This window comes from Pseudophryne corroboree, chromosome 1 (assembly GCF_028390025.1).
Source record: "Pseudophryne corroboree isolate aPseCor3 chromosome 1, aPseCor3.hap2, whole genome shotgun sequence".
Lineage (NCBI taxonomy): Eukaryota > Metazoa > Chordata > Amphibia > Anura > Myobatrachidae > Pseudophryne > Pseudophryne corroboree.
The window spans coordinates 448139992-448163711 of record NC_086444.1 but is presented as its reverse complement, the minus strand read 5'-3'; the positions used below and the strand labels follow the sequence as shown (position 1 = coordinate 448163711).

The 23720-nt window shown below is 43.2% G+C and overlaps 1 protein-coding gene, 1 non-coding gene and 1 pseudogene across 2 annotated transcripts in view; 1 reads left to right on the top strand and 2 right to left on the bottom strand.

Annotated features, from left to right (window-relative positions):
- Positions 1–23720, bottom strand: part of PRMT5 (protein arginine methyltransferase 5) — a 126057-nt gene that overhangs the window by 94812 nt on the left and 7525 nt on the right. Inside the window, exons 3-13 of the mRNA XM_063913566.1 lie at positions 15830–15915; positions 13929–14063; positions 13731–13849; positions 13600–13649; positions 13347–13510; positions 13091–13252; positions 12199–12276; positions 8639–8697; positions 7937–8059; positions 7661–7836; positions 7370–7479 (exon numbers count right to left, since the gene is read on the bottom strand). Coding sequence (XP_063769636.1) covers positions 7370–7479; positions 7661–7836; positions 7937–8059; positions 8639–8697; positions 12199–12276; positions 13091–13252; positions 13347–13510; positions 13600–13649; positions 13731–13849; positions 13929–14063; positions 15830–15915 — 1262 coding nt within the window. The remainder of the gene's footprint in view (positions 1–7369; positions 7480–7660; positions 7837–7936; positions 8060–8638; positions 8698–12198; positions 12277–13090; positions 13253–13346; positions 13511–13599; positions 13650–13730; positions 13850–13928; positions 14064–15829; positions 15916–23720) is intronic.
- LOC134952371 (5S ribosomal RNA) lies at positions 2265–2384 on the top strand (annotated as a pseudogene).
- LOC134961432 (U5 spliceosomal RNA) lies at positions 22873–22990 on the bottom strand. The gene has a single exon (XR_010187907.1). It is a non-coding gene; the product is annotated as a U5 spliceosomal RNA (small nuclear RNA).

The window sequence follows — 23720 nt, the reverse complement described above, 5'->3', positions numbered from 1 at the left end:
TGAAACGACACTTCCTAAAGAAAGAAGACGCCATTCTTAGAAATTATGACAACACAACTACTCAATCAAAATCAGGGCTAAAACCACCATCGAAGTACTACCCGTTGGAATCCAAGGGGAGCCATTTAAGCATTTTCTACGACCTAGTGAAAAAGGATCTATGTGATACAGAAGTAGAACCTATCCAGGAAAAAAACCTCTCCAATAAAGAACGAGAAGCCTTAAAGAAACTACAAAAGAATACTGAAATCATTATCAAACAAGCTGATAAAGGGGGGGGTTTAGTGATCATGGATCGAGAAAAATATGTAACAGAAGCCAAGAGACTATTGGGCGACACTAAATCGTACAAAATATTACAAAAAGATCCAAAAGAAGATTATCTGGAAGATCTTCGATCACTACTTTTAAATGGACTACGTACCAGCATTTTAACAAAGGAGGAATACCAGTTTTTAATGCAGTCCTACCCCGTTACCCCGATATTTTACTTCTTACCAAAAATTCACAAATCAATCATAAACCCACCAGGCAGACCAATAGTGGCCGGTATAGATTCTCTTACTTCAAATCTTTCTGAATATGCAGATGTTTTCCTCAGGAAATATGTAACCCAACTACCATCATATCTCAAGGACACAACCGCAGTAATTAATTCAGTCAAAGACATCGAATGGAAATCAACATATTTATGGGTCACAATCGATGTGCAAGCACTTTATACATGTATCGAACATACAAAGGGTGTAGCAGCATGCAAAGAATATCTGGACAATGATCCTTCAATGACTGATTCCCACAGACAATCTATCTGTGATATCATGTTCTTCATTTTAACCCATAATTATTTTAAATTTTTAGACAATTTTTATTTACAAAGCTGCGGAACCGCTATGGGAACTATTTTCGCACCAAGTTTTGCTAATTTATTTATGGGAAAATGGGAGGAAACATACATCTACAACGACCACCCTTTTAAGAATTTTATTGTGTTTTACAAGCGATACATAGATGATATCCTGATGATCTGGGACGGCACAATAGAAGATTTTAACAATTTTTTTATTGAATGCCTGGCACACAATGAATTGAATCTCACATTTACTTCAAAAACTGACAAGGAACAAATTGAATTTTTGTATCTCATCCTGGTGGGGAAAGGAAATAGCATCATCACGAGGAACTACATCAAACCGGTGGATACCAATAGCTACTTGGATTACAGGAGTAATCACTTAAAACAGTGGAAAAATAATATCCCCTATTCACAGTTCCACAGAATCAGAAGGAATTGTAGCGAAATAGAGGAATGTAACAACCAATTGGAGAAATACAGAAACAGATTCCTGGATAAGAAATATCCCACGAACATTCTTGACAAGGCGGTCAACAAAACAAGAACTTTGGTGAGAAATGACCTCCTAACATACAAGAAAAGGGAAAAGAAAAAAGACTCTACTGCCTTTATCACGACTTACAGCAGACATGAGAAAATCATCCGACAATCAATGAAAACTCACTGGAACATTCTTTTAATGGACCCTGTTTTAAAAGACATATTACCACCACAACCTGAAATCATTTTTAAGAAGTCGAAAAATCTCAAGGACTTAGTGGCACCGAGCATGCTGAGACCCATAAATAACAAGAAAGAACCTCTCATCAGGTGTGTAGGTAGCTATAAGTGTGGACACTGCAATACCTGCAAATATGTACATCCAAATCGAAAGACTTTTTCTGCAACAGGTGATATGAAAGAATTCAAGATAAAAGAATACATGAACTGCAACTCAACCTCTGTGATCTACCTTTTGGAATGTGACTGTGGTAAAAAATATATTGGGAAGACAAAGAGACAGTTAAAACTAAGGATTCAAGAGCACGTCCGAAACATCAAAAATAAGGTGGAAGCACATGCAGTTTCTAAACATTTCCTGCTACACCACAATTCCAATCCTGAGGCCTTAACATACAAAGCCATAGAACATGTCACACTTGGCGAAAGAAGTGGCGATCTGGCAAACCTGCTATCCAGAAGGGAGATGTTTTGGATATTTCAATTGAGGACGATGCATCCGGCTGGATTTAACGAAAGCTACGAAATTTCTCCTTTTCTTTAAGTACCTTTTTGATATTATCTCCCTCTTCCCCCCCCCCCCCTTCTCCCTTATAATAAACACTGTGGTGTTTGGGAATGGCGCTCTCTTCTTATTTCTAGACTATTTTACAGTTGTAAAAAACTTCTGGTGAACTGGTGCTAAGGAGACTACAGCCATACCAAAATGGAACGCCCACCCTCGTCCGATCGTGGAAGCTAAGCATTTTTATGGGCCTGGCTAGTATCGGGGAGGGTGACCTCCAGAGAAGACTAGGTGCTGTAGAGACAACGCATGCACGTGAAAAGTTCCTAAACCAGTAAAACAGCTGTTATTCTAAATCTTCACTTATATAAACCTTAAACGTTTTTGGTTTTTCACCTTCCTTTATTATGTATGGATATTATCCTACGCACTACTCATAAGACACACTAATGTATTTATACACTTTTGCACTAATTTAAAATATAACTGAATTAGCACAGGCACTTTTAATAATTTATAACCTAATAAGCAATATGCATTATTTATTTATTTTTATTTTTTAAATTAATTATATAACACTAAAATGAAATCAATATGCATATTTCATTTATTTTAATAAAATTAATTATCTAACACTAAAATGAATATATAATTGGTTCGAATGAAGTCCATCACAAAACTCTGGTAATTCATATATATTTTTTATTTCCTCCATATGTTTTCTGGACAAGCTCCATATTAATACACAGCTTAAATGAAGAAGCTACAGACTGTATATTCAAAGAAGAAATAATCCGCCATTGGGACCCATTATCAATGATATCAGAAACAATGTTTGCGTTCCACGTGCGTTCCAAGATAAGCTTCCGGAGACCATTCGCTGAATTAAGTTCCCACAGGAAGTGACGCACAGAGATTTCCGATTCCAGAGTGCGGTTCACGATGCATCGCGCTTCCGGGTTCCTGTATGCAACGTGACATCCGGTGAAGTGTACGACGACTTCCGGGACAAGACACTGCGCGGGAGTCGGCACAAGCGCAGGAGGACTATTGAAGAGACATCCGTCACCCGAACGTGATCTCGGGAATTGACGCATGCGCAAAAGAACCCGTCACACTACAGGAAGTGGGGCGGAAGTCCGGGATGCCAGTACTCATATAAACAATTAATAGATAACACTCACTAAACTGCTCGTTTTCTAAATTGATGTTTATAACTAGCTCTGTTCTGAAGATACCCATTACCTACATATAATTTGTATAAATTTGAAAAACACACAGAATATGTGGTTTTCCCTCAACATCACTTTGGGAGGAAGTGATGTCATACACAGTCTAATTGATAGTGGTATAAATAGGAGCTCTGTCTCAGTACCACACCACCCTTGATGAAGTCCTGAAGGACGAAACGCGTTGGGCACTCCATGATCTTTCTCAGACCTACCTCCTGTACCTAAGATAAGCATTTTTATACATATACTACCAATTGATATGCACCTTGTACCTTCTTTTATTCCTTCTACTTTTTACTCCATTTTATATTAATTATTGTGTTTTATGAATTTTTTATAAAACCACAGTGTATTACCCTCCCCCTCTTTTTTATCGTGCAAAAATAAATACGTGTTTTTTTGTATACAATCCTTTTTATGTTCCTTTAATATAGACACCATTGGTCGCTCGCACCCAATTTCCTGGCTTTCTACAATATATATATATATATATATATATATTATATATATATATATATATATATATATATATATATATAATAAAAATCTCCAGTCAGGCAATAGGAACAGCCCAATACTGTCAGTGACAGATTGTGGCTGTCCAGTTACCTGATTCTGCTTTCTTCTCTGAAGGCCCCAGTGACCAAGGTATAGTGGCCTCCATGCAGCAGTCTGGAATGGGATACTAACCCTCTTCCACTGTTATACCTGTCACCTGTAAACAGGGACTAGGTACTTGTCAAAAGAAATAAAAATAAACAGAAAATCTAAAGAGAAATAAAAACTGTGTCTGTACTCCACAGGCACAAAACTAAAACTGAACAGGGCTGAGCAGGAAGGAGATGGGAGGGGTTAGAGGGGGGAGGAGTCAGCTTTTGATAGTTCTGTGCCAAACTCCACTACCACACACCTCTAACCCACAAGTAACGGCGCAGCGTCCCCCAGATGGAGGACACAGAAAGTCTAAACAGTATCCCAGACTAGAGGCACAGAGAAACCAAAAGGATTAACAAAGAAACCCTCTGGAGCCATAAGGAACTGCAGCACCCATCCACGTTAGCCAAAAGGGACTAAACCTCCAAAAAGTAACTCCATATGGGAAATTTAAAGTCAGAGCGAGAGGGAAAAGATCTGCCCGGCCCCCAGACAAATAGTCAACAAAATGAAGTAAAGAGGAAACAAATACCATGTCAAGCGTAGAGATTGTATAATGGAATGAGGAAAACCAGGTGTGGTAACAGGCTGTAAGATGGCGCTGTTACCTCACACCCTCCTATTTGTCCTCCAGCCTGCTATCTAAAACCTCATTAAACACAGAATTTAATTCACCTCAGCAAATAACTGGTATGTTAGGGAATTCTACGAGACACAGACAGCACATCAGACCTAAAGGGAGGGTGGATATACACAGCCAGTAGGTATAAAGAGGTAAGAACAGTGCCATCCCCTTTGATACATATCCTAATAATAGAACCACTGCTACCCAAGATTAGGAACAACCCAGATATCTCAGGTAACATAACAACCCCAGATTAAAATATATACCAGGCCTGGCCAACCTGTGGCTCTCCAGATGTTGTGAAACTACACATCCCAGCATGCCCTGCCACGGTTTTAGCATTCCTTAATAGCAAAACTGTGGCAAAGCACGATGGAACTTTTAGTTTTACAACAGCTGGAGAGCCACAGGTTGGCCAGGCCTGATAAATACATACACACACGTGAATTCTTGTTGGCAGTAACATACAAGCATATTTCACTTGCAAAAATATTAAAAGTAATACATAGCTTTGGAGAGAATTTCAAGATGAATTAGTCTAAAACTAAAATTTTAGACCATTAAGTAATATAATTGCTGAAAACTAATATTGAACTAGAATGTTTAATGCAAAAAAGCAGGTCAGACATAAATCAGCAAAGAAGGGTATCCTGAGCCCCCAACCTACAGTCACATTTTATTGTAGCTCATCTTGCACAAGGGATGTGTAGAGCAGGTGTGCTCAACATGCGGCTCTTCAGCTGTTGGGGAACTCCACATACCAGCATGCACCAACACTGTTTTTGCATGCCCTAATAGCAAAACGGTGTCAGGGCATGCTGGGATGTGCAGTTCAACAACAGCTGAAGGGCTGCATGTTGAGCACCTCCGCTCTAGAGTCTGGGTGAGAAGAGAGCCTGGGCTAATTAAATCATTGTTTTCTCTCTTCTGTTATAGAAGGATCTCGCTTGCTGGAGCCGGGTGGACGCTGCCGCTGGGTTCCTGCTCTCCCCGCTGCAGCGTTGCTCTCCCCGTCTCCTGCTCTCAGATCCCTCATCTCAGGCTTTTTTTTTTTAAAGTCGGATTGAGATGGTCGGAAACAGGGCTAAAACCGGTCAGGTTTGGCCCCGCTTCCGACAATGCGCGCTGATCGGCGGCCGATCAGTGTGCATTCCGAAATGTCGGGTTTCCCGACTTGTCGGAATAAACAGGGCCCTAATGAATAGGTCGGAACCCCTTCCGACCTAAAACTGTCGGAAGCTGCCGTCTTTCCGACAGTTATTGAATATACCCCTATACAAAAAAGCTGCTAGCTGAACGCAGCGAAACGCGTCAGTGCACAGGGGACCCAAAGTCAGAGACTACTAATTGGAAGACCGAACCACCCCCACACAAATTCCGGATCGCCATATACGAATTGGAGGACTCAAATAGCAGATTGGACCGACAACTTCTACAATCCGCATTGCATGAGGAGCTCACCATTCAAAATCCAAGAGCACGGATTCCTCTAGCGGTAATTGCTATCCTATGGGACACTGCTTACCTCCTATACATTCATCTATACCGGACTCAGCTCGATCTGGGGGACTAATTTGGAACGGACTCTTCCACTCACCGATTAATTCTTATTCTGACCAATTGGGTAACCCCTTTTTTATTACATCTATTGTATGATTTTATCAAGTTTTATTTACATTGCATGCATTTTATGACATATTGATCATAAGAATTTAGTGATATTATCTGTTAATAAATTGTACTAGTAATATACTAATATCATTATTGTCAGAACGTATTCATTTAGCGCAGCCTTCCATTTTTCTTTGTCTATACCCCTATACAGAATGCATTCTCCCTCAACATATTGCATTGGGTTACTAGAGATTCTGTGTCGTCCTCTTCCCCCTATTCTTTCATCCAGACATGGAACAACCCAAATATATCCACAGAAAACGTATCATAACGCATTCATTGGATAAACCATTTTAATATTTTCAAATCCTACATTTTTTTATCATGCAGTCATTAATTCTTGAACGTCTGGGGAACAGACGGCACTGAAATCTTTATTTTGGTTGTACTTAATGACTTACTTTCCAACATACAATCAAATTTTGCTTATGAAAGGAATACCCCCTACGGACGTAAGAGTTAGCATGAGAAGGGGAGGAAAGGGTGGGGGGGACCTCTGATGCCAGACTACTTTACTTTATTTTGGGAAAACATAGCTATGTCTCCGCACGATTAAAAAAACCATCTGGCAAGTACTGTATACGGAAGAGAGCATATATTGAGCATTATTGCTCATAAAGCAGACCCAGTATGGTTACCTTGACTTACCGATCATAACGCATCCTAACCTCAAAACTTAAATCTTATGATATGGAAATCTATTCCCTGGATCTGGGTGGCAAATGGTGTCCCACTGGAAGTGATAGTTAATTCTTTCAACTGCACACAACCCTCATCGCTATTTTGTGTTCTGACTTAATGGTTGTAATTCCTTGTGCAGTGTTAACAAGTACTTCACTTTATTACCCCCTTCAGTTTTCTTCCTTCTATATTCCTGAACAACCTCTCTCTCTCTTTTGTGACAAAAAGGCCACTTTTTTATTGAATAAATGTCTGAAGTGGCCACCAAAGCAGCCTGTTCCGCCTTGTTCCCAGGTAGTCAGTGAGTTATACAGAGTGTCCAAGCTCCTGTCACTACGCTACATACCCCAAGATATGCAGTCCCCCAAATGGATGATAAAAGAAAAATTCTATTTCAAAATAAAATACAATGCGAGACTCACCTCTGGATCTCTGTCCTTTTCTCTGCACGCTCTCACCTCATTGTACAGTTTGGAGGAAGATATTGGCGACAAGTAAGAGGTATACTCCCCCGGAATACTAACACCACCCTCTGTCAAAATAAGAAAGCATGAGAAATGCAGAAAATCTGGGAGATTAAGGTAGAAAACAAAAACAGAAATAGTGTATGATTTTTCTGTCATTCTATTTCTCTAACAGCACATTTAGATACAAACTTTCCTCAAACACAAAAAGCAGCACAGATGTGTGCAGAGTTGATGAAAGAAACAAACCTTTAAGAAAATGCTGTGCTCCATCCAGACATTCAGGAGACAGTTCATTGTCTCCAAAAGACCCCAATAGCTCACTGACAATGATATCTGCTTCCTCTGGGGGATTCCATTCCCTCATGTCACTGGACACAACAGTCACCTGACTACCCCATTCTTCATAGCGCCACCCCTCCAGTCTGGGGAAGAAGCAGTTATAATGAAAACCTGGCAAAAAAAAAGGTATTATGACCTCAATATACGGAATGATTAAGAACGCATTTTGTCAGCGTCACTCACGTGATTACAGCATTAGGATTTTTCTCCACTGCATACACTTTAATCTTACGCTCTGCTTGCTTGGCAGCTCGAAGTGATGCATTTACAAGAGGACCCCGGCCTGCTCCGAGAACCATCAGGACTCTATGGAGTAATGGCAGGGCATGGAATACAAGTAAACATTTTGTCATGTCATAAAACAAAGAAACTCACATGGAGAGCCATAGTGTGCATAGTGAGGAATACTCTAATGGGGGAAATTCAGATGTGATCGTAGGTGTGCTAAATTTAGCACATCTACGATCATTTACTCTGACATGCAGGGGACGGCCAGCACAGGGATAGTCCCTCCCTTCCTCCCCCCCCCCCACACACAGGTGGAAAAGCATAGCACGGAAGCAATGCTTTTGCACCTGGCGAGTAGCTCCCTGCCAGCACAGCACCGGGTCGCAGCAGATGCGCGTAATGTCACGCAGCCGCCGCAGCAATCCAGCCTGAATTAGCCCTAAAGCACAACATTTGTGTCACCAAGTGCACTGGTATGACATTGTAGAATTTAGAAAAGAAGAGATTGACACCTACGTATGTCAAGGAATTGATAAACTTTATACAATGTACAGATCGGAACCAGTAATAAAATCAGACCATCTCACAAAAAGGCCTACTACAGAGGTGGTACAACCACTGGATTCTGAGCCTGCATAAATGCAAATGAACACCTACTGTGTTTTAGTCTCCTTTTCTTCCTCCGGAACTCTGTCCAGCAAACATTTATACACAGCCTGAAATGGAAGCAAAGTGAACTTTTACACTGCAAGTAATCAGACAATGGGAGCTATTTATATGGTTTCAATCATATCCTGCTGTGAAACTCAGAGTAGTTCTTCTAAAGAACATTTGTTGTACACTGTGTTTGATCCACTATAGAGTCTGATAATGAGCTATTCATATCTGCAACAGCTGAGCAGAGATTAGACAGAAACTGGCAATCATTGATATGAAGTACATTTAGTAAAGGGTATAGCAGAAGAGAAACTGGAGAGAGAGAGAGAGAGAGAGAGAGAGAGAGAGAGAGAGAGAGAGAGAGAGAGAGAGAGAGAGAGAGAGAGAGAATGCTCAACTTCATTCCTGCTGTCAACAGCTTTGCCAATGCTGCCGTGTAATCAATGATCTCTATGTAACGGGGGGGGGGGGGGGTACACACGGAGAGATCCGTGCTTAAAATATAAGCAATCTGGTACTAGATTGGCCTAGGTGAAATGAGCTCAGCGCAATGAGTGGGGGGAGAGATGTGTGCCGAGTGGTCTGTGACCGATCGCTCAGCACACATCTGTCCAGTGTGTACTGGCCTTAAGTTTACGTCTCTCCTCCACTTGCCAAAAAGAGAATAAAGAAGAAACCAGTTTAATAACTTGACCCTGTGCATATAACCCAACAGCTAGAAAAGTGCAAGGCACAGGGGTATTGCAAGTAGCAGACCAACTTTAAAAGTAGTATAAATCCTCAAAAACTAAAAAAAAAAACAAAAAAAAAAAAAAAAAAAAAAAAAAACAGTGATTGAGTGTGCTGTCACGCGTCTGTCAGGGCATGATCATGCTAATAGAAGCACTTGGCATCCCTTACCAGCAAGAAAGGGGCACAACAGTCATTGGCTCCTGCAGAGCTTGCAGTTGAGCTCCTTACATCTTTGGATGGTGGCTAGTAATCATGAGAACTAATCTTTAATTACTCTTCTCCAACTACAGAAGTATATTCTTCCTTACACTCAGTGTTGAAGACTATACATTTCCATATTCACATTGCACTCCAAAGTAACATGTAAAAATGGTCCCAATTTCCCCTGATTTCTGGTTAGTTGAAAAAAATAAATAAAAATTAAACAGCCTTCTTTAAAAAGATAAACACACAATTGTTTAAATGAACGAACGGTCAAACTGGAAGTAGCTTGCATGCTTATTATGGTTTCCATTCTGCTAAAATGCTAATGTAGGCACAGATTGATTTTCTGGGGGCAGCTGCACCGGCAGTGAGCTCCGCTTAAGTGAAGTTTGGGGGGGGGGGTGAATGGGGGCGACTCTAATTAGTAATGCTTTACGAAAGAGCTTTCTTTATCATTTAGGCTCTTGCAAAGTAGTTTCCATGTTAGTTGCAGATCTCTTGCCATATGCAATGCCAGATGGCCTCACAGCTCTGACAGACAAACGGGAAGATGGCTTTGGGCAAGTCACAGATGAGGAGTGGGATCAAATAGGATACATCCTGTGTGAGATCTGAAATATACGTGCTCATCTTGCACAGTTCCTCACTCCACTTAAGACCGTAGGAGATTGAGAGTCAGGATTAAAAAAGTCTAAAGTGTGGTAACGCCTCTGGTTCGTTTTGGCGTTTGGTGAAGGTATGCCCTGGATTTTATAGACTCCGGATAGTGGTGTGGTATTTTACTTGTAGTACATGTGAATATGACCCCAGGGTGTTTATTTGGGACAGCATTTAAGAAAGTGAGTAAATATATATTCAGTGTTAGGAACAGCAGGTGGCTCTTTTTGTACTCTACGGCATACAGAATGTCTCGTGTTTATTTGTGATCAGTTGCAGTATTGTTAGCCATGCATCTGACAGCTCGAGGTCACATGTTTCTATACGATAGTCTTCTGGGTGTAGACTAGTGCTTGATACCTTATGTAGCAGCTTCAGTGGACAAAGGGGTCTATTCAGACCCGAATGCAGCCGTGCGTTCCTACGCAGCAGCTGCATTCGGCCTGTCTGCGCATGCGCACTTGCGGCCGCAGTGTGAAGGGTTGCGCACTATGGCATTTGCTGCATTATGATTGACAGTTCAAGCCGTTTGAGGGGCGGCCCGCCCCTCAAAAAAAAAAAAAAAAAAAAAAAAAACACGGGAGTGGGCCTGTCAACCCTAGTTCCAATGCGTCCGCAATTAGAATGCAGATGCATCGGGAGGCTGCCCGCAACAAGCTGGGCGGCCCTCAGCATCAGACGCAGCGATCTGCGTTCATCTCTGAATAACCCCCAATGTATGCTGGTTTCAGGCTATCTGCTGCCGGTATACCCTACTCATGGACTGAACTCTGCTTGTATGTATCTTTACTTTTGCCGCTTGGAATATCTATTACCACTAGTCACCTGTTGCATCCATTCATCAGGTCTCATTTGGATTAGCCACCTGTTGCAGCTCTATTACTGCTGCTCTCTACTGCTGGACTGCGCCCTCTGGCAACCATCGATACTAATTCCTGCAATTACCATCTGATGTCATGGTGTAAAACCAGATTAGTCATTAGATACAGTCTCTTGCCTACAGGGAAACTGCACGCAATAATCACCATTTGGAGTCTTAGTGGTAACAGCCAAGTGTTAACCATCTCCCAACTGATCAAATGCAAGAGTTTCCTGAAGTTATGCATTTACTTTACCAACATAGACCAAGCTTCTCATAATGGAGACATACATGGCAGATGAGTCCTGCATTTTTATAATTGGGTTGTCTGCCAACAAGAACAGTCAAACGTTTCACATGTAGCAGTGAAAAATCTTTGCACAAAGAGAATAAAAATTGTGCTGCACTGGTCTAATTCAAGGTTTGCACCTGTTCTTGAAGACACGTTACTACTGACCCTACACATGCCACAGTTTTAGAATGCCAATAGTAAAAATGTGGCAAGGCATGCTGGGATGTGTAGTTCAACAGCAGCTGGAAGGTCACTTATTGCCCACTCCTCTGCAGTTCCCTATTTCAGTCTCACATTTGCACCGTAACACATATTGGGACAATTAATGAATTGCCCTGCATAAGCAATTTCATAGACCGTTTCCGCATATATACTATTTGTACCTCATTTGTGTCAGATTGCCTGAATTCTAATCTGTACTATACATATCCTATTTCAATGCAATGGAACGCTTCACTCTCAAATCATTGTTTGTGGCATCATTTTCGGAATGGTTATTGCTCTGTTTCATGTTTTCGTTGTTTGTTTAAAAAAAAAAAAAAACCTTTTAAAATATATCAATCTATAAACCCATTGCAGCACTGCTCTGCTGGAGTGCTGGTGACAGGCCAGATATGTAGCTTTCACCAGTTTATGATTATTAGGTCCAACTAAAACAAAAAATGACTTCTGTACAGTCACCCATGTTTCACTACAAACAAGCTTAGAGCAAATAAATGTGGGGTCCAATATTAATGTTACAGACAGCAGTAAAACATCAGCTCAACTATGCAGCACATAGCATAGAATCCCGGCAAACACAACCACCAAGTTTACCTGCTGGTACTGAGAATATTTCACCGGATCTTTCTCAAATACTTCATAGGTTTGAGATTCCAAGTTATCCATCAGTGGCTGTGAAGGAAAGTAACAGTGAGACAAATGATAGATCGGCAGAAATAACTTTGCTGCAAGTAGTAATCAAGAAAACACACTATGAAAAATCCACTTATCCCCTGATGTTGATCATAGAGATTACAATGCCAAATGAATGTGTGAATCCATGGTAGTTTATATCAAGGAGAGTCCCACCTATACATAAATACACACAGATAACACCTTTACACAGAGACAGACAGACCAACCAACGCAGGGATAGAAACCTGCACTAGTATTACCATGATGTCACTATTAAGTGGGTCTAGTGTTAATGTTGTTTGTGGGATTATGGGGGTAATTCATCTACTCACATGCTACGGGCCGCCCAGTATGTGTGACACGCCGCCCAACAATGCGTTCGCAAGTTAATTGCGAACGCATCGATCAGAGAACGATCTCTGCGCTGGCAGATGTTGAGGTACAATTTTTCTTCCCAGAACGTCCATGCGTGATGCCATGCCACCGCCCTCAAAACGTACCGGACACACCTGCGTTGTCCAGACCGCGCCCACTAAACGCTGCGACACCACCTCCCCACCCTCCCCCCTCCAGAGCCCTGTCACTCCCGATGCGATTGCGTATCCTTCCGGGAAGCAACTGCATAGTGACAAGTCGATCACGACTACTACGGCCAGTGCGCATCACAGAGTGCATGTTTCTACCTTTGTGCTATTGTTCGCTGTTATTAACCATTAGAAAATGTTGCAAAGAGACAAAGGTCTAAGATTACATCCTGCGGTGCATTAGTTCAACAGGATTAAAATTTGATAGAATGCTCCGAAACGTTTACCTGGAGTGGAGACTGTAAATAATCCTCATAACCCTTGGCAAACATCTCATAAGCATTTGGTGTAGGCCGGTTTTGGCTTAAATACTCTAAATACTGCAAGTACGAACAGAAGTCTTTCTCTGAATGGTGATGTGATCCCGAAATCACAAACTGCACCTCCAGCTTGAAGAGATAAAACGAAAATACACAAATGAAGATGAGCTGTTTATTGAGCACATTTCCTTTAATACATCTTGTAGTCACCTCACAACGTTACCTTAAATAGTCGAAAGATGAGGCGTTGGTGCACTTTGGACAGTACAGGGAATCCTTTTTTATTAGTGAGGAATATGCTGGTTGGGAGTATGGCTGCCTTGATGGGTTCCCCCAACCATCGGTCAATTATATCGTCATTAGGAAGATCAGCACCCACTTCAATAGCTGACAGGGAGTAAACCGGTATAATGGTTAAACATTTATTGTCAAATGGGATCAAAAGTAAATATACTCCTATAGGTCAGGTAACTCACCCAAAGCAACTCTCTTGTTGTAATCACACAGGGTTCTGAAGTCATGCCACCTAGAGAGGAAATGGTGAAGAGAAAAATAAACAGCACTGCTTATCTCAATGCATCACCAATTTTCACTCCCTGCTTCTTACCATAGCCAAGTCCTTTCTTCCCCACCATTATCTTTCTCATCACATTGCGGAGCAGGCTCATTTTCTATGAGATCATCTCGCAAGTCATCTGGAGCCATTAATGGTACTCTCATCCAAAACTAAAGGCAGAATGAGACCTATCATTTCAGCTCCATTAGGAATACACCAATAATGTGTAAATGTGCAAGGTAACCTTACCATTGTGGAATGGTGACCAGTGTGAATGTGATTGAGAAGGAGCCGAGCCAAGTTGCTGTTCTCCCCTTGTGTAAGAGGGATCAGAAACGCAGGGAGCCCCAGATATGCTGAGAAATGTAACTCCTGCAGCAGAGCCTGAAATATCAACCGATAGTTTAGAAACACAGAAGAAGAAAAAAAAGTTTTACAACAGAAAACAAGTCTTGTTTTCGAGGGCACAACATTTTGCTTTATTTGCTCTGGATGCCATTAACCTTATTTGCACTTCTGGGAGTTGCAAGGGGATGCAGTCAATATACCAGCTGTCGGGATCCCGGCGTTCAGGAGCACGACACCCGAATCCCAGCATATCCAGACACCCGTCCGGTATTCCAACTCGGTTGGTGGGTCCAGCCACTGATCAAGTGGGAATAGAACATGTGGTGAGTGCAGCGAGCCTACAAGGGGACTCGCTGATGGGATTCTGGTACACAGGATGCCGCTGTCTGTACAGTGACAGTCAGCATCATGTCTGCCAGGATATCGTATGTATCCCGTTGCTAGGCACCAACATAGAATAGCTCCGCCTTACATGAGGATGAGGGGCACGTTAGAGGAGTTTCACCACCTCTCTAGGACCCCTTTACACCCTGGTGATACCTATAACAAGCGACTTTGAATTGTACAGACTTATGTACCTTTGAGACATTCCTTTTCACCCGTTTTAATTACTGTATTGCTTAGGGCAGAGGTTCCCAAACTGTGTGCCGTGGCTCCCTGGGGTGCCTCTGGACACTAGCAGGGGTGCCCTGGGTTGGTGGTCCAGGACCAATTCAAATTATTCATGGTCAATGTAATAGGCAAAACCAGTGCTGGTGGCTGCCAGTCATAAAATATGTGGCCAAATAGAAGCAAATCTTGTCCCTCACCACACAGCTGACCCTAAGGATGACATATAAACGAGATCTACTTAATGTAATATTTCTTTCTAAATTTCTCAATAAGAAATTTTTGGCCTAGGGGTGCCGTGAAAAAACTTCTGATATTCTAGGGCGCCATGATTCAAAAAAGTTTGGAAACCACTGCACTAGGGTTTGTTTTTTGCTTTGTAAAACAAAAAAAAATTGTTTAGGAATACACAAAAAAAATAAAAAAAAATATCTGACTAATAATTCTTTCATTTGCTTAAACTGCACAGCAGCCATAAGAGTATAGGTCTCTTTTCTCTACCATCTGGAGAAAGAACTGTACTGACTCAATGCAGAAATGGCTGATGTGAATGAATAGATTCAGATCAAGAACCGTTCCGAAGACCCCTGATGCTTTTTCTACCAAGAAATTGCTCAATTGTCGTTCTTTCCTTCCATAGACTCTAAAAGGGTGTGTTTCAGTTTGTTCAGGTTTGAAAACTGAATAAAGCGTAATACTCTAGTTCCCACAAAGTTGCTCCAAGTGCTCTGTGCAGCTTCCCAACCAAGCAGCATGTGGTGTGACTGGGAAGTCCATCACAATGGCATTGGTGGCTTTCTAGCATGCTCGCTAACAGGAAGAAGACCTAATGCTCATCCACGCGTATGCTATTTGGAGGCAGCAACAGGTATCCTCCCCCAAGCAATCATCCCTGTTGCACTCCTGGAGGCATGATATAGTCAATATCAGGACCCAATAGCAATAAACAGTGTGCGAAATACTAGGCAAGAGGAAGAAGAGAAGATCACTCCCTCCCTCCACTAATTACCATTGTCAAAATTTGAAAAACACACCAGAAATGTAACAAGATGAAAAGGGTAGAGAACTTACTGAAAGCAGTCGATGCAAACAGAAGCTAAGCCAGCAGTATAAAGACAAGGTCAAAATGAAGAGCTCAAGATAAGACCATCAGTCACAAAGCATCAAGGTAATTCTCCCAAACATCTTCTTACCGCTTCTGATGTTTTGCACATAGCTGGCACCTCTGAATCGGGCTTAATCCATTCAGACAGCTTCCCCACAATGAGAGTGTTCCAATCTGTGAAGAAAAAATAAGATTTTACTTACCGATAAATCTATTTCTCGGAGTCCGTAGTGGATGCTGGGGTTCCTGAAAGGACCATGGGGAATAGCGGCTCCGCAGGAGACAGGGCACAAAAAGTAAAGCTTTTCCAGATCAGGTGGTGTGCACTGGCTCCTCCCCCTATGACCCTCCTCCAGACTCCAGTTAGGTACTGTGCCCGGACGAGCGTACACAATAAGGGAGGATTTTGAATCCCGGGTAAGACTCATACCAGCCACACCAATCACACCGTACAACTTGTGATCTAAACCCAGTTAACAGTATGATAACAGCGGAGCCTCTGAAAGATGGCTTCCTTCAACAATAACCCGAATTAGTTAACAATAACTATGTACAATTATTGCAGATAATCCGCACTTGGGATGGGCGCCCAGCATCCACTACGGACTCCGAGAAATAGATTTATCGGTAAGTAAAATCTTATTTTCTCTATCGTCCTAGTGGATGCTGGGGTTCCTGAAAGGACCATGGGGATTATACCAAAGCTCCCAAACGGGCGGGAGAGTGCGGATGACTCTGCAGCACCGAATGAGAGAACTCCAGGTCCTCCTTAGCCAGAGTATCAAATTTGTAAAATTTTACAAACGTGTTCTCCCCTGACCACGTAGCTGCTCGGCAGAGTTGTAATGCCGAGACCCCTCGGGCAGCCGCCCAAGATGAGCCCACCTTCCTTGTGGAGTGGGCCTTTACAGATTTAGGCTGTGGCAGGCCTGCCACAGAATGTGCAAGTTGGATTGTGCTACAGATCCAACGAGCAATCGTCTGCTTAGACGCAGGAGCACCCATCTTGTTGGGTGCATACAATATAAACAACGAGTCAGATTTTCTGACTCCAGCTGTCCTTGCAATATATATTTTTAATGCTCTGACAACGTCCAGTAACTTGGAGTCCTCCAAGTCACTTGTAGCCGCAGGCACTACAATAGGCTGGTTCAGATGAAATGCTGACACCCCCTTAGGGAGAAAATGCGGACGAGTCCGCAGTTCTGCCCTGTCCGAATGGAAAATCAGATATGGGCTTTTGTAAGATAAAGCTGCCAGTTCTGACACTCTCCTGGCCGAAGCCAGGGCTAGAAGCATGGTCACTTTCCATGTGAGATATTTCAAATCCACCTTTTTTAGTGGTTCAAACCAATGAGATTTTAGGAAGTCCAAAACCACATTGAGATCCCACGGTGCCACTGGAGGCACCACAGGAGGCTGTATATGCAGCACTCCCTTAACAAAGGTCTGGACTTCAGGGACTGAAGCCAATTCTTTTTGAAAGAAAATCGACAGGGCCGAAATTTGAACCTTAATAGATCCCAATTTGAGACCCATAGACAATCCTGATTGCAGGAAATGTAGGAATCGACCCAGTTGAAATTCCTCCGTCGGAGCACTCCGATCTTCGCACCACGCAACATATTTTCGCCAAATTCGGTGATAATGTTGCACGGTTACTTCCTTCCTTGCTTTAATCAAAGTAGGAATGACTTCTTCCGGCATGCCTTTTTCCTTTAGGATCCGGCGTTCAACCGCCATGCCGTCAAACGCAGCCGCGGTAAGTCTTGAAACAGACAGGGACCCTGCTGAAGCAAGTCCCTCCTTAGAGGTAGAGGCCACGGATCTTCCGTGATCATCTCTTGAAGTTCCGGGTACCAAGTCCTTCTTGGCCAATCCGGAACCACTAGTATCGTTCTCACGCCTCTTTGCCGTATAATTCTCAATACTTTTGGTATGAGAGGCAGAGGAGGAAACACATACACCGACTGGTACACCCAAGGCGTTACCAGCGCGTCCACAGCTATTGCCTGCGGATCTCTTGACCTGGCGCAATACCTGTCCAGTTTTTTGTTGAGGCGAGACGCCATCATGTCCACCATTGGTCTTTCCCAACGGGTTACCAGCATGTGGAAGACTTCTGGATGAAGTCCCCACTCTCCCGGGTGAAGATCGTGTCTGCTGAGGAAGTCTGCTTCCCAGTTGTCCACTCCCGGGATGAACACTGCTGACAGTGCTATCACATGATTCTCTGCCCAGCGAAGAATCCTTGCAGCTTCTGCCATTGCACTCCTGCTTCTTGTGCCGCCCTGTCTGTTCACATGGGCGACTGCCGTGATGTTGTCCGACTGGATCAACACCGGTTTTCCTTGAAGCAGAGGTTCTGCCTGGCTTAGAGCATTGTATATTGCTCTTAGTTCCAGAATGTTTATGTGAAGAGACGTTTCCAGGCTCGTCCATACTCCCTGGAAGTTTCTTCCTTGTGTGACTGCTCCCCAGCCTCTCAGGCTGGCGTCCGTGGTCACCAGGATCCAATCCTGTATGCCGAATCTGCGGCCCTCCAATAGATGAGGACTCTGCAACCACCACAGAAGAGACACCCTTGTCCTTGGAGACAGGGTTATCCGTAGGTGCATCTGAAGATGCGACCCTGACCATTTGTCCAACAGATCCCTTTGGAAAGTTCTTGCGTGGAATCTGCCGAATGGAATTGCTTCGTAAGAAGCCACCATTTTTCCCAGGACTCTTGTGCATTGATGTACAGACACCTTTCCTGGTTTTAGGAGGTCCCTGACAAGCTCGGATAACTCCTTGGCTTTTTCCTCCGGGAGAAAAACCTTTTTCTGAACCGTGTCCAGAATCATCCCTAGGAACAGCAGACGAGTTGTCGGCATTAACTGGGATTTTGGAATATTCAGAATCCACCCGTGCTGTTTTAGCACTTCTTGAGACAGTGCTAATCCCATCTCTAGCTGTTCTCTGGACCTTGCCCTTATTAGGAGATCGTCCAAGTATGGGATAATTAATACGCCTTTTCTTCGAAGAAGAATCATCATCTCGGCCATTACCTTTGTAAAGACCCGAGGTGCCGTGGACAATCCGAACGGCAGCGTCTGAAACTGATAGTGACAGTTTTGTACAACGAACCTGAGGTACCCCTGGTGTGAGGGGTAAATTGGAACGTGGAGATACGCATCCTTGATGTCCAAGGATACCATAAAGTCCCCCTCTTCCAGGTTCGCTATCACTGCTCTGAGTGACTCCATCTTGAACTTGAACTTCTTTATGTACAGGTTCAAGGACTTCAGATTTAGAATAGGCCTTACCGAGCCATCCGGCTTCGGTACCACAAAAAGAGTGGAATAATACCCCTTCCCTTGTTGCAGAAGAGGTACCTTGACTATCACCTGCTGAGAGTACAGCTTGTGAATGGCTTCCAAAACCGTCTCCCTTTCGGAGGGGGACGTTGGTAAAGCAGACTTCAGGAAACGGCGAGGTGGATCTGTCTCTAATTCCAACCTGTACCCCTGAGATATTATCTGCAGGATCCAGGGATCTACTTGCGAGTGAGCCCACTGCGCGCTGTAATTTTTGAGACGACCCCCCACCGTCCCCGCGTCCGCTTGAGAAGCCCCAGCGTCATGCTGAGGCTTTTGTAGAAGCTGGGGAGGGCTTCTGATCCTGGGAAGGAGCTGCCTGTTGCTGTCTCTTCCCTCGACCTCTGCCTCGTGGCAGATATGAATAGCCCTTTGCTCTCTTATTTTTAAAGGAACGAAAGGGCTACGGTTGAAAGGTCGGTGCCTTTTTCTGTTGGGGAGTGACTTGAGGTAGAAAGGTGGATTTCCCGGCTGTAGCCGTGGCCACCAAATCTGATAGACCGACTCCAAATAACTCCTCCCCTTTATACTGCAAAACTTCCATATGCCGTTTTGAATCCGCATCGCCTGTCCACTGTCGCGTCCATAAAGCTCTTCTGGCCGAAATGGACATAGCACTTACCCGTGATGCCAGTGTGCAGATATCCCTCTGTGCATCACGCATATAAAGAAATGCATCCTTTATTTGTTCTAACGACAGTAAAATATTGTCCCTGTCCAGGGTATCAATATTTTCAATCAGGGACTCTGACCAAACTACCCCAGCACTGCACATCCAGGCAGTCGCTATAGCTGGTCGTAGTATAACACCTGCATGTGTGTATATACTTTTTTGGATATTTTCCATCCTCCTATCTGATGGATCTTTAAGTGCGGCCGTCTCAGGAGAGGGTAACGCCACTTGTTTAGATAAGCGTGTTAGCGCCTTGTCCACCCTAGGAGGTGTTTCCCAGCGCTCCCTAACCTCTGGCGGGAAAGGGTATAATGCCAGTAATTTCTTTGAAATTATCAGCTTTTTATCAGGGGCAACCCACGCTTCATTACACACGTCATTTAGTTCTTCTGATTCAGGAAAAACTATAGGTAGTTTTTTCACACCCCACATAATACCCTGTTTAGTGGTACCTGTAGTATCAGCTAAATGTAACGCCTCCTTCATTGCCAAAATCATATAACGTGTGGCCCTACTGGAAAATACGGTTGATTCGTCACCGTCACCACTGGAGTCATCGCCTGTGTCTGGGTCTGTGTCGACCGACTGAGGCAAAGGGCGTTTCACAGCCCCTGACGGTGTTTGAGTCGCCTGGACAGGCACTAATTGATTGTCCGGCCGTCTCATGTCGTCAAACGACTGCTTTAGCGTGTTGACACTATCCCGTAGTTCCATAAATAAAGGCATCCATTCTGGTGTCGACTCCCTAGGGGGTGACATCCTCATATTTGGCAATTGCTCCGCCTCCACGCCAATATCGTCCTCATACATGTCGACACACACGTACCGACACAGGGAATGCTCCTAACGAAGACAGGACCCACTAGCCCTTTGGGGAGACAGAGGGAGAGTTTGCCAGCACACACCAAAAGCGCTATATATATATATATATATATATATCAGGGATAGCCTTATAATAGGATTTTGGTACTTACCAGGTAAATCCTTTTCTTTGAATCCATAGGGGGCACTGGAGTACTCTTGGGATATGGACGGGCGTAGCCGAACAAGGGCACTGAATATTTAAATTTAGGACCCTCCCCCCCCTCCATATCCCCGAGTACCTCAGTGTACGACCTCAGTGTTTTTTACTGAGCGAACAGGAACGATATAGAGAGGTTGACAATGGAGAATACCTATAACATAACGGACAACAACAAAGTTGACCCATAACTTTACTGTCAACTAAACAGTTGACACCATAACCGATAGAACTTTATAATTTGAACCAATCGGTGAAAATGTGTTACCATAAGCTCCTCTGAGCTTAATATCAATGAAGTAAAACTTGTTACCCTAAGCTCCCTTGAGCTTAAAACAACCCAGGTAAAACTGCTCTGGGTGGGCGTCCAGTGCCCCCTATGGATTCAAAGAAAAGGATTTACCTGGTAAGTACCAAAATCCTATTTTCTTTATCATCCACTAGGGGTCACTGGAGTACTCTTGGGACGTACCAAAGCTTCCCTCGTGGGCGGGAGAGCTGTTTGATACTTGTAACAGTAGGCAGCCCAAAGCTAGATGCTGATGGCGCCACCATTCATAACGTGTAAATGTGCACAAACGTGGTGCACTAAAGGCTATGTAGCCGCGTCGTAGACGCTCCACGACCCGCTGGGTCTGACATTCCCACAGAACCTGTGGAATGAGCTATTACTGACGTAGCCGATTGTAACTTAGCCTTAAAGTAAGCCTGACTTGTAGTCATTATTATTATCCAACTGGATAATGTCTGCTGAGAAACTGGCTAACCCCAGTTGGCAGTATCATAGAGAACAAACAACGTATTCATATCACGTACTGTAGACGTTCGGGACATATATAAACGCGTAATGCGTGTACCACATTCAGAATTCTAGAATGTGCTGTCCACACAGGAACAATATTGATGTGAAGGATATGAAAGCGGAATTCGTCCGAAACTCTGCTTTGTCATGAGAAAACTCAAATACGGTGGCTTGGAATACAAGGCACCCCAATTATGAAACCAAAACCCTTGCCGAAGCCAAGGCTAGAAGAAAAATGTTTTCCAAAGTGAGAAACTTAATTCCCCTTTGTTGTAAGGGTTCAAAATATGAAAACTGTAAGAAATCTGAATCCAACCTCAAGTCGCCTGGCGCTGTAGGTGGGATAAATAGAGTCTGAACTTTGATGACACATTGTAGAAAGATGTGTACAGACGCAAATAGAGGCAAACGTTTTTGAAAATAATTTTACCACACAGATACCTGCACTCTTAGTGCAGATTAACACAGTTTTCCATCCCACCCCGTTTAACAGAATACGGGTAACCTGAAGAATGATGTTGGAAACCTCCGAGGTTTACAAGCTATGTAAGCACCCGAACTTTTGTAATAATGAGCTGCCTTAAGCGGCTTACTAACATGTAACAGGGTTGGTATAACCGATACTGTAATGCTCTATTTCTTAAGAGGGTGGTCTGAACCCTCACCCCGTCAACCGCAGCTGCGGTACATAGGTAACTATGGGTAAAAGAACGTTCCCTGATGTAACAGGTTGGACGTATTATGAGCGGGCCAAGATCGTGTGCAAGTATTCCTTGGAAATTCGAGAAGCAAACTTCTCCGAAACCCATGAGATACCACCAGTATGACTGTGACGAACTGTCTTATGATCCGTTTTGGCAACGGAGAGAGCAGCGTGGCGGAGCCAGATACACGATGCTGAATGACCACATAAATGTGAGAGACTCCACCGCCACTACCCTTGTGATCTGTGTTGTACACATACTGAGCTTTTGTAATTGTGGCGAGATGCCATCATGTATACTTGAGGGTAACCCCTTTCTGTGGACTCACATATGAAACACCTCTGGATTTAATGTCCAGTTTTCAGGATCCAAATCCTGACGGGTGAGATCATCTGTCTAACAGATGTCCACTCACGGAATGATCTCTTGACATTTTCACCTAATGGCGTTCTGAGCCATTGAGGATTTGAGTTACCTGCCACATTGCCATGCGGCTGCCACATTGCCATGCGGCTTCTTGGTTCTCACTGGTTGTTGTGTATGCAACTGCCGTTGCCTTGTCTGACTGCTTAAGCCCAGCGTGAGCCAGGCATCACAAAAAAAATTACATGAAACTCATGGTTGTTCCTCTCCACGGAAATGTTTAGTAAAAGGCGAAAGATTTATTCGTTTGAAGAGAAACCAGAGTATATCCCTGGTCAGACTGAAAGCGAATCATGTATTGCATTGTAAAATGCACAGAGTTCTAGGGCATTTATTGACAGCAATCTGTCGTGTTTCAGAACCTTTGTCGGTGATTTTAACTACAAATCCTGACCCTCTGCGACTCTCGTCTAGAGTATATGCACCCTTGTAACTCTGTGGGAAACGCGAGTGAAGGGTGGCGAACTAAATTGAACACACATATTTATTCTTAATAGGTGAATACACCAATGTACTGCTAGTGTGCGTGTTTTGCACTAATTACTAGATGTACATTTGTTCTTGCTGGTGTAGTAGGTAAAATTATAATCTTACCTAGGAATTGACATTATTTAGTGTCGAACTTGATCTGCTACCGCAGTATACCTTAGTAGCGCAAGTTAGAGGAACTTTGTTGAGACAAAATTCTTATGAGCAAATCATCTAAGATAGAGAAACTCTGTTGAGACAGAGTTTTTATGTGAGATGAGCTATCATCCCAACATCACTTTGGTAAATACCCGAGTCGATAAGCCACGGTATACCTGAAATGGTTAATGGTTGTGTCGATTTGCAAACGCTAGAACCTGTGATGAACAAACCGGAATGGGTAAGTACGCATTGTGAAGATTAAATGCAATTATGCAATTTTGTGGCTCCAATAAGCAAATACTAACCACAAAAAATTACATTTCCTATTGATATTGCGACGGAGCGGTTTGGTTTTGCTCAAACAGAG